The 11,248-nt window shown below is 51.7% G+C and overlaps 1 protein-coding gene across 1 annotated transcript in view; it reads right to left on the bottom strand.

Moving 5' to 3' along the window:
- Nucleotides 1-10,327, bottom strand: part of KASH5 (KASH domain containing 5) — a gene marked incomplete at its 3' end in the record, with an annotated part of 28,781 nt that extends 18,454 nt beyond the window's left edge. The window contains exons 1-8 of the mRNA XM_080703332.1: nucleotides 10,255-10,327; nucleotides 6,625-6,726; nucleotides 5,843-6,029; nucleotides 5,324-5,388; nucleotides 3,524-3,590; nucleotides 3,104-3,265; nucleotides 2,406-2,523; nucleotides 1,813-1,863 (exon numbers count right to left, since the gene is read on the bottom strand). Coding sequence (XP_080559458.1) covers nucleotides 1,813-1,863; nucleotides 2,406-2,523; nucleotides 3,104-3,265; nucleotides 3,524-3,590; nucleotides 5,324-5,388; nucleotides 5,843-6,029; nucleotides 6,625-6,726; nucleotides 10,255-10,297 — 795 coding nt within the window. The 5' untranslated portion in view covers nucleotides 10,298-10,327. The remainder of the gene's footprint in view (nucleotides 1-1,812; nucleotides 1,864-2,405; nucleotides 2,524-3,103; nucleotides 3,266-3,523; nucleotides 3,591-5,323; nucleotides 5,389-5,842; nucleotides 6,030-6,624; nucleotides 6,727-10,254) is intronic.
- Nucleotides 10,328-11,248: the final 921 nt, after the last annotated feature.

The raw sequence follows: 11,248 nt of genomic DNA, 5'->3' as shown, positions 1-11,248 counted from the left end.
GGACAGACATTGAATGATAGCCTGCTGCTTCCTGGAACACCTAGGAACCTGCCTGATTTTCCTGCAACTCAGATGCCACCTTGGCAGGGAAAATAAGGCCCATGGTGTGAATTTCATCAATTCATGAATTTCATTTTCAACCTGAAAGAACTAAGTAGATGCAGATTGAACTAAGATGATGTTTTCTGTTTCAGATATAAGAGACATAAGGTTGAATTTCATGTGATGAGGTAGGCCCTGGTAAAATGCCGTCATTCACTCCTCACAACAGCCCTATTAAACAGGTAAACCTTCTCCCTGGTTCTAAGAATAAAATTAAGGATTGGAGCTTGGGGATATGGCTCAGTGACAGAGTGCTTGCCTAGCAGGCCCAATATCCTAGGTTTGATCACCAGCACTATACAACAAAAATTTAAAATATGCCATATACTTAAAGGCTGTCTGTTGCATGTGTAAGTGGCAACAACAGGATCTAAACTCAGGGCTGACTTCAAGGCCTATTTTTTTAATACTGAAGATTAAACCCAGGGCTTCAAGCCAGGCATGGTGGTGCACGCTTGTAATTCCAGCACCTGGGAGACTGAGACAGGAGGACTGCGATTTGCAGACAGTCTCAGCTACTTAGTGAGGCCCTTTGCAACTCAGTGAGACCCTGTTTCCAAATAAAGAATAAAAAATAGGGCTGGGGTTGTAGCTTGGAGGTAGAATGCCCCTGGATTCCATCCCCAGTACTGCAAACAAAACAAAAAACAAAAAAACAGGACTTCACACACACTAGGCAAGTACTCTACTGCTGACCACTGATAGTAGTCTCACTAAATTCCCCACACTGGCTTTTAACTTGCTATCCTTCTGCCTCAGCCTCCTAAGTAGCTGGGATTATAAGCGTGTGCCAACATACATGGAAAAGCCTTTCTTTTACCGTAGAAAATGCTCATACATAAGGTGGACATGGTGGCACACACCTATAATCCCAGACTTGGCAGACTGAGACAAGAGGACTGCAGGTTCAAGGACAGCCTCATTAATTTTGCCAGACCTTGTTTCAAAATAATAAATAAATAAATAAATAAGCAAGCTAGAGGTAGAGTGCTCCTGGGTTCAATCCCCAGTAACACACACGCACCACAAAATAAAACAAAAAAAGCTGATACATAAATGACACTAGAAGCCAGGCATAGTGGTGTATGCTTGTAGTCCTAACATTCAGGAGGCTGAGACAGGAGGATGGTGGTTCATGGGCAGCCTCAGCCACTTAATGAGGCCCTCTGCGGCTCAGTGAGACCCTGTTTCAAAATAAAGAATAAAAAATAGGGCTGGAGGTGTAGCTCGGAGGTAGAATGCTCCTGGGTTCCATCCCCAGTACTTCAAATACATACATACATACATACATACATACATACATACGTACATACATACATAACACTAGGTAACATTTAGTGAGTACAATCTTCATGTCCTACCTTGTATCTGAGACTTTCAAAGTTATTTTCTGGTTTAAATTTCACACAACCCAACAAGGAAGATACCACTGTTTTGCTCATCCACATAGGTGAGAACACTGAGGTGCAGAGAGGGGAGGAACTGTCTCATGCTCATGCAGGTGGCCTCGGTGTGAGCCCAGGCACAGCCCTGTGCCCTACACTCTTGTCAACAGTGTAGTTCTCACAGTAAGTGATGTGACCTCAGGAAACATTCACACACTGTTGGGATGCTAAGGCCTCCCCCTGCAGGTTGGAGTTAGTTGGGCTGTAGGCAGCTGGGTTGCTAGAGGACTAGGGGAAGGTAGGTGGGCACTCAGCCTCAGCTTACCTCCTCCTGCAGCGTCTCCACCTCAGCCACCAGGTGCTGCTGCTCCTTTTCCTGATCAACACAGAGAGAGGACAAAGGCTTTGTTTCCAGCCTTCCTGTCCTTGTATACCCTTTCCCTATCCCAGGAACACTACTAGAGCCTGAATCATTAAAGAACAGGGCTGGGAAGCTGGGCATGGTGGTGCACGCTTATAATCCCAACATGTTGGAGGCTGAGACAGGAGGATGGTGGTTTGTGGACAGCCTCACCTACTTAGTGAGGACCTTTGCAACTCAGTGAGATCCTGTTTCAAACTAAAGAATGAAAAAATAGGTCTGGAGGTATATCTCAGAGGTAGAATGCCCCTAGGTTCCAACCTCAGTACTGGAAAAAAAAAAAAAAAAATACAGGGCTGGGAGAACCACTGCTGTCCCCATTACCATGAGAAGGGTGGTAGATAGGTCTGAGAAAATCTGGGGCCAGGGGTAAGTGGAATAAGGGAGGATGCTAGGTGACCTTTGTCCCTTCCCACTCCACAGCCAGGCTCTGCTGCTCTCACTCTAGAAAGGAGGGAAGGGGCAGGGCATCCTAGTTCTCTGGGGCCAGCACCCACCGTCTGCCGGGCCTGGGCTAGAAGGCTGCGATTCTTCTCCTCCAGGCTCTTGGCCAGAGTCTTCAGGTCCTCCAGCTCCTCATCCACAGCCTTGGCAAACTGCAGAGCCTGCTGGGCGCTGAGCAGGACAGGGGCAGAGGAGCCACATGAAGGAGAGGAAGGCAGAGACACACAGATAGATCCACTCAGACAGCAGCCTCAGAGAAATCTCAGGGGTGGGGGCATGGCAGAGATCTAAAAGCAGGGAGGCAGAGAGCAAAGGTCAGAGAACAGACACACAGAGAGAGGGAGACAGAGACCCAGGAAAGAGAGGAGAGAGACCTGTGAGAGAGGGGCCAGACAGAGACCTAGTGTGGGCTACCCAGAGCCAGTTTCAATCTAAGAGGCTGAGGAGGTAGGATACAGACCTACAGAGAGAGAAACTAAAATAGTGGGACAACGACAGATATGAGGTAGGACAAACACAAAGAAAGGAGGCCAATGATGTGGAGAATCACAGAGAGAAGAATAAAGACTAAAGTCTGAACTTAAGAGGAAAAGACAGACTAAAACAGAAAGCCTAGGAGATAAGAACCAGAGAGATGCGAAAGAGAGTGATAAGAAAAAAGAGGAATGGTACAGGTGCAGGGTTAAAGATGCTGAGCAGGAAATGCAGAGAGCAAGGCTGGGGCTGTGGGAGTTGGAGTGGCACTGCACACCTGCGAAGCTGCTTGCGCAGGGCTACAATCTCCTCCCCGAGGCGTGCAGACCCCTCCTCGGCTGTCTCCACGCTGCGTTGCAGTTTGGCATTCTCCCCCGCCAGACGCCGGTTGCTGAGCTCCAGGTCCTCCAGGCTGCTCAGCAGGTCAGCTGTGGCAGGCCTGAGGGCGGTGAAAGGACTCAGGTCACTGCTGCAGCCCCTGCCTCCTTTCCCAGGCCAGTTTAGTACTATGGGGAGGCAGGGCTTTTCTAGAGAAACAGAAACAGGAGCAAGCCTCCTCTGTCCTCCTCAGGCTATCAACAAGGCCTCTGTTCCTTGTCTACACCCCCAAAGGACCCCAAGCCCTACCCGGGCCTGGGCAGGGTGGAGAAAACAGGGTTAGGGTGGGAGAGGCAGAGAGGGGTCCGAGAATAGGTACAGTTCAGGCCTGGGGTCTTCGCCTCCAAACGTCTCCAGGTTGGCTGGTTCCTCAGCTTCTGGGCATTCTGGGAGGAGACAGATAGGTGTTAGGCTCCATGGTGACCTTAAGTGTCGGGGTGCCAACATGTGTTTGCTCTTCCCCTGGCTTCTCCCCTTCCTTGTGCTCTGGGTGGCCTCCTGGACTCCCAGGGCTCATTACTCCCATCCCGAGGGCCTCCTGTTCCTCTCTGCCTTCAACTCAGGCTGCATCTTCCTGACAGCCTCCCTCTCTGTTCCTTATGCCCACACTGGGTAGCACCTCAGTCCCCAAATCAGTTAACTTTCCCCAGTTCTCCACCATCCAGCAGCCACTAGGCTTACTTGGCCCCCTCCTCCTTTTTACCCAATGGCCTGAGCCCAGGCCTGCCCCCATCCCAACTCTGCTCCACACCCACTCCCTGTCCCCATGCTGCCCCTTGCCCTGACCAGGCCTCTCACTCTCTTCTGGACTCTCACCCCAGCTCCTCTCCAACCTCCTGGCCTCCAGTCTCTCTTATCACAGCCCTCCTGTGGCCCCCAGGATGATTAAAGAGGGTCAAGAGAATGACAAGGAAACAGCATTTTTTTTTTTTCAGTACTAGTGATGGAACCCAGAGGCATTATAACCTCCAAGGTACACCCCCAGCTCTATTTTTTATTCTTTTATTTTTGAAGCAGGGTCTCACTGAGTTGCAAAGGGCCTCACTAAGTAGCTGAGGCTGTCCTCGAACCATGATCCTCCTGTCTCAGCCTCCCAAATGCTGGGATTACACGCGTGTGCCACCACACTTGGCTAAGAAAACTGCATTTTTGCCTTTGTATTGCTGGAAAAACCTAACACAGCCAGTTTTTTGTGGAGCACTGCCCAGGTATGAAGCCCTGCCTGGGCACAGGTGGTGAGCAAACCAACCAACTGACACCAGGGCAGACACTAACCAGCTGAGCAGACAGTGTCTGGAGGGAAAGGCATGCAGGTCTGCGAGCAAGCAGAGAGCAGGGATGCTGGCCAGGGGCATCCCAGGGCTGCTTCTTTGCCTGAGATGCAAGGTATGAGGAAGGTGGGGAGAGTATAGGCTGAAACAGCTAGAGCAAGGCCCCTGGTGGGCAGGCTTGCTGCGAGGTGGAGGGAGCAACAAGAACAGAGGGCTGGAAGGTACTAGAGAGCAAGGGGTAGGTGGGTCAGGAGGAGGTGGGTAGAAACAACTCCCTCAGGGGGAAAAAAGCTCAAGGAAGGATGGGGGGAGTCAGAGAGACACCCAAAATCACAGCTCTGGACTAGAGCAAAGTTCTTTTTTTTTTTTCTTTGCAGTACTGGGGATGAAACCCAGGGGCATTCTACCTCCGAGCTACACCCCAGCTGTATTTTTTTAACTTTATTTTGAAACTGGGTCTCAATGAGTTGCAAAGGGCCTCATCAAGTAGCTGAGGCTGTCTGCGAACTGTGTGTGCCACCACACTTGGCTTCTTCTTCTTTTTTTTTAACCAGGGATTGAACCCACAGACATTCTACTTGCAAGCTATACCTTCAACCTATTTTATTTTTTATTTCAAAATAAGGTCTTGCTAGGTTGCTGACAGTCTTAAATTCCCAAGGCTGGTCTTGAACCCATGATCCTCCTGTCTCAGCCTCCCAAATACTAGAATTATAGGCATGTGCCACCATGCCCAGCTAGAGCAAAGGCTCTTGGTTGCACCTTATCTCTTGCTCTTCCCCCATGGGAAGTCCCCCCACTGGCTGACCCTGTGCCTGCCTGCTTCATTCTATATATAGCAATCTCACCAGATGGCAGTTGCTGGGAGGTCAGGGCTCCCTCGAAGGCGGTCTCCTCTCCCAGCTCTAATCCCCTGTATCAAAGGGATGAGGCTTACGGCCCCCCTGCAGCCACCCCACAATCCTGACCTGCCAATGCAGGGGGGTTGCGGGTGGGAGGAGGGGACCAGGTCAGGTGAGAGCAAGCGCTGTGGGGAGGAAGGTGTGGCCAGATGGCGAGTACCCAGGGCCAGATGGAAAAGCAGAAAGGGCAGGGACTGCGCTTGGTGAAGGGATGGGGAGGGGACACTGTCAGACCCCGCCCCCAGCGGTCTGGTCCAGCTCCCTTTTATTTCTGCCTCCCAGACCCTCTACGCCTCCTCATCCAAGGCATCTGGTCCCTCAACTCCCATCTCTTCACTGTTCTCTCAGCCTCATTCCAACCACAGGAAGCCCCTAGGCCTAAAGGTATGGGTGCAGTAAGCAGGTATGAGGTCAGCTTTTAGGAAGGACTTCCCAGAGGAGGAGGCTGGAGGTGCAGGGACTCACCCAGGCAGCTGACAGGCAGCGATCCAATCCCGCATGACGACCAGGAAGGTATCCAAGTCCACAGTGGCCCCTGGACCCTCCCCGTTGGGGTCCAGGCTTCGGGCCAATGTTTGGAGACGTATGTCCTGGGAGCCCTGGCCTGTCACAGCCTCCAGGTAGGCCAGCACATGGGTCACAGCCACAGAGCCTGGGACAGAGCACACCTTGAGGGGGGCTGAGTGGGTGGGGCCAGGCAGTGGCTTGGGAACAGGATGTCTTTGGTTAGGTTGGTGGCATCTCTGCCCCATAGCTTGGTGGGAACACCTTGGCCAAGCCCCTTCCTCTCCTTTGAGTCAACTCTTACACCTGGAAATGGAGCCCAATCATCCCCCCTCACAGAGTGAACCAAAGAGGAAAGAACCAGGGCGGGGATGTAGCTCAGTGGTAAAGTGCTTGTCTTGCAAACACAATGCCCTCCCTGGGTTTGATCTACAGTTAAAAAAAAAAAAAAAAAGTTGAGGGACATTATGTGTGTGGCCCACCAGGGGGATTGTGGCTGACTTCTTCTCCTCCCAGGTCCCCAATGCCCTGCCATTTTCTATCAAGGACCCCAAGTTCTTCTCATCCTCAAAAGCTTCCATTCTTTTATCTCCTTCTACCCTGGAGCTTCCCACAACCACCCTTTGCTCTTACAGGACCCCCAAGAAGAGGCTCTAGCCCATTCCTCTTTCTCTGTAGCCCCCAACCTCCAGACTTCCATCTTGTTCCCTCTATTCCCCCACCCGCTGACCTGCCCCTCACACCTGTCCTTTGAGGGTCACAGGCTTCAAATGTGGAGTTGAGTATTTGCTCCTCTACAGTGAGCAGCCCTGGGCTCACCTCCTCAGGTTGCTCCCACAGGTACGCTGAGGAGACAAGAGGCCCAGCCCCCCAGTGAGAAGAGCAAGGAGAGAAGAGGGTGGACAAGTCCTGGGTCCCTGGGCTCAGCAGAGGAAGGTAACTGACTTGGAGCTGTCTCAGGTTGGGGCTGGTGGGGAACATCAGGAAGCTTTGAGTAGGGTAGCAAGCAAAATGATGGTCCTTGAGTATCCCCCCCTCCCCAGGTAGACTGGATTTTTCAGGGCAGGGCAGGAAGTTCCCCTGCTATCTAACCCTTTTTTTTCTTTCTTTCTTTCTTTTTTTTTTTGGTGGTACTGGGGTTCCTGGAAGCCCTTCTACCTCCGGGCTACACTCCCAGACCTATTTTTATATTTTTATTTGGAAACAGGGTCTCTTAAGCCAGCAAGGCTGGCTTCAAACCTGCGTGATCCTCCTGTCTCCGCCTCCTGAGCGCAGGGATTACAAGCAAGCGCCACCATGCCCGGCCCGCTATCTAACACTTTTTGCCCAGTCTCAGAAGCCCAAATAAGGAGCTCTGAGATCACCCTTGCCTCTTCTCTTCTCTGCCCTCCCAGGCTGGGCTCAGAGAGGGAGAGGCGTGGGGGAGGGCAAAGAATAGAGGATTCTGGGAAGAGCCAAGTGTGAAGGGGGCCCAGAAGCCAGGAACAATCCAATAAAGTGCGGGCAGCCCACATCGATCCCGCCCGCAGCATCTCCGGTCTCAGCCTGCCCCAGGGACCGGGTCTCTTTTCTCTCTGCATCTCCAGGAGAGGCTGGTGTCATCAGAGTCTATGGAGCCCAGGGGGTCTCAAGACACTGAGAGGTGGCATGATCCAAGTAGGGTGGGCAGTGGGGGAGTGGTTAGGAGCTGGATCGGGTGTCCAGTGATCTGGACTCAGAGCCTCACTGCATGTCTTCAGGAAAATTGCTTCTCCATTTTCAGTCTGAGTCTCCATACCAATTATACAGGGACAGGCTGAGTGAACCCCCTTACCAGGGCTGGGGTGGTCAATTCTGGGTACATGACGAACCATGTACTTATTTCCTGCATCTGTTTCTCCATTGAGTGTTCACAGTGCCTGTGCATAGCAGGTGCTCAATAAATGCTCCATGACACAGGAGATGATTCTCTACTCCAGGACGCCTCTCTCCTAGGGCTGGAAGTGACCTTCTAGATCCCTGCTGGGCCTTGGACAACTGGGGTGGGCAGCTGAGCACAGAATGCAGTCAGGTACCCAGACTCAGTTTGAACGGGTGGTGGCACCTGGGGCAGGGACTCTCTGAGCTTCAGTTGCTTCCTCTGGAGAATGGGGGTGGGGTGTGTTTCCTCCCTTTTAGGAAAGAAAGAAAACCTGGAAGCCAGGTGTGGTGGCGCACCCTTGTCATCCCAGTATCTGGGAGTCTGAGGCAGGAGGATCACAGGTTTGTGGCCAGCCTCAGGTACTTAGTGAGGGCCTCTGCAACTTAGTGAGACTCTGTTTCAAAATAAAGAATAAAAATAAGGTTGAGGGTATAGTTCAGAGGTAGAATGCCCCTGGGTTCAATTCCCAGTATGCAAAAATAAACACAAAATAAAAACTTGGAAAGGCCCTGCCTGGCAGAAGACCTGGCACGCAGTGGAGACTCAATAATAGAACTGAGCATTTAGTAGGTGCCAGGCCTCTTCTGAAGGCTTCACATGAACTATAGCAGACTGCTACTTTTAGCTCCTCTTTACAGATGAGAAAACTGAGGCACAGAAAAGTTAGGAACCTATCCAAAGTCACCTGTCCAACATCGGAGTCCCCTTTCTCATTCTTTGGACTTCTTCCAGGGTTCGTCATTGTGAGCAACCCCATCTCCCACCTCACTCGAACCCATGCTTCTGGGTTCAGCCCTCGGGAAGGGGAGCTGGAACCTGGGGCTAGGGGAAGTGTAGCTTTAGTGGCAGTCTTATGCTCCTCCCCACGGTACAGATAAGGCTTCTGTGGCCCAGGTGGTCACCTGCCCCAGGCTGCTGCCCAGGGAAAGCCCAGCTGGGTAGACTGTGCAGGCTCTGAGGATAAGCACGCGTCTGCAGCTCCTTCCCAGGGCCCTGAAGGAAGATGTCACCGCGTCCCTCCCCTTTATGTCCTTCCTCAGTGTCTCCATCTCTGTGTCCCTGCCTCTGCTCTAGTTTCCTCTCTGAATCTTTTTCTTCATCTTTTTTCCAGTCTCCCCATGTTCCTTGCCCCCATTTCCTTCCCTCTCTCTATGCCTCTCTTCCCAAATCTTGGTGACTCTCTGTCCCCTGAGCCTTCCCTTTCCTTCTGTCGTATCTGTCTCCATCTCCTTCTGGGTGTGTCCCTCCTTTCCCTTCCACAGCTTCCCAGAGCTGGCTCTGCCCTTGCCCATGGTTCCTGGTGGCCGTACGCCCTCTGCTGGTGCAGATAAAGTTTAGATGGCGGTAATTAACTGGTCAGCCAACTTTCTGGTTCTCACACCCTGGTGTCTAAGTCCCTTCCATCTAGAAAGCCTCCTGACACCAGAATCCAGGCCTGGGGCTTTGAGAAAAGCTGCAGGCAGTCATTTGAGATGTCTTGGGCCTCTAAGAAAGAGGCCCTGCTCTTCCCATCAGACTGGACTCTCCTAAGGGTGGGAGCTTCCTCCTCCATCAGACTGGGCTCTTCCTCTTAAGCAGATGGAGTTCCAGAGAAGAACCCAGCACCTTCCTCCCAAGGCAGGTTCTCATACCCATGAGGTCTACATTCTTCTATTCACTTGACAGTCGTAACTGAGTTCCTACTACGTGTCAGGCATTGCTCTAAGCAATGCCGAAGCATAGAGCAGCTACTCATTAGATGAGGGTTTTGAGCACTTGAGCCAGGTGGAGTGCAATTTGAGATGCTCAGTTTGTGTAAAGTACACACTGCAGCTTAAAGACTTAGTTTGAAAAAAAAAAGAATATCTCAGTACATTTTTATACTAGTTGTATGCAGAGATGATATTAATTTAGATACAAAAAGTTAAGTAAAATCTATCATTACTATTCATTTTACCTGTTTCTTTTCCTTTTAAAATATTTTGAAATTACATATGTGATTTTAATTATACTTCTGTGGGACAGCGATAAGACCTGATGATACCAGAGTGAGTAAGGCGTACTACCTTGTAGACCTCACTGTCTGGGGGACAGACAGAGACTAAACAAATGACATAGTGTTGTGAAGAGAACTGAAGCAGGGATGGGGAGAGAGTGTGACAGGGAAGCTGCTTTACTTAAACTAAGAGGTGCTGCCCTGGTAGCCATCTGCGTGGAGGGAGGGGTGAGCATGTGGGTAACTGGGGAAGGGTGCTCTCCAGGCAAGTGATAAAGCCTGCCTTCACAGGTGCCTCCCCAGAGCAGATGCGATAAGGGGCACAGGCGGGTGGGGTTGCACAGAGTAGGCATTTAATTCGTCATTGCTCCCTACTGCCCACCCGGCATGCACAGCCACCCAACCCACTTCTCCCAAGTTTCCAGGTTACAGCCCGATGACATTCACCTCCCCCCAGTTCCTTTCTCCTCTGGAGCAAAAAGGGGCCCAGGCACCTACTTTCTGTGGTGGGGCCACCAACCCGGCCCTCTGGCAGGTCCATGAGCTGCTCCTGCCACTCCACAGCGGCCAGTGAAGCTACTAGCCTCCCTCTGTCACTGGAAGAGACAGGAAAGGGACCAGCTGTCCAGAGAGCTCTCGGAAGGACAAGTCAGGGAATGGCTCGCTCAGACTAGCCACCCTCAGGTGAGGACCCGCCCAGGCCCTCTGGGTTCTCAGAACCTGTTTGCCACCCTGTCTCAACCCGACAGCTCCGCTCTGACCTGTTTTATGGATTGGAGGTATGACTGGTAAAATGGGGGCCTATGAGGTGGGTGGCAGAGATCAAAGGGGAGTTAGTGAGGGTCACTGCTCCCTCTAGGAGACAGGATGGCCTCTCCTCCTTTCCACAGCTTGTTGAGTCCCTAGCCCTGGACCTCTACTCAATGACTCTACCCTGTGCCTTCCTCTTCTTCCCCACAGCCCTGTCTCAGGCCTGCTTTACCTTCTTCCTGAGCATTAGTCCCAGCCTCCTGGCCTTCATTCCATCCCTATGCGTCCCCAGAGCTAACTTGTCCCAATCCCTGATCAATGTCCTTCCATGGCTGCCTAGCACCCCAGGGACAAATCTCGGTGGTACCTGCTTCCCTTCCTCAAATCACACATGATTCTCCAGCAACTCTGAACTGCATACCGTTGTCCAAACTGGCCTAGCTGTTTCTACCTCTGGTCTTTCCCTGGGACACTTTCCTTGATTTCCTGTCTTTGTACCTCTGGAAAACATTTTTTAAAAATCTCCACCCCAGGCTGAATGAGGGGCTGTGTATGGGCTCCCATAAGGCCCCAGCAGCTGACATTCTTGCCATCCTATCCTATATTTGAACTGTCGGCTTCTCAGGCCAGTTTCTCCCTCTCCCTCTCCCTCTCCCTCTCCCTCTCCCTCTCTGTCTCCTAGCTCTCCCATGGCTCCCTAGTGACGCTGGTCTGAGTCCTAGCCCCTCAGGATTGGAGTGAC

Source organism: Muscardinus avellanarius (genome assembly GCF_963383645.1).
Source record: "Muscardinus avellanarius genome assembly, chromosome: 10".
In the NCBI taxonomy this organism is placed as follows: Eukaryota; Metazoa; Chordata; class Mammalia; order Rodentia; family Gliridae; genus Muscardinus; species Muscardinus avellanarius.
The sequence above is the reverse complement of the archived record's forward strand: the minus strand, read 5'-3'. Positions and strand labels throughout refer to the sequence as shown.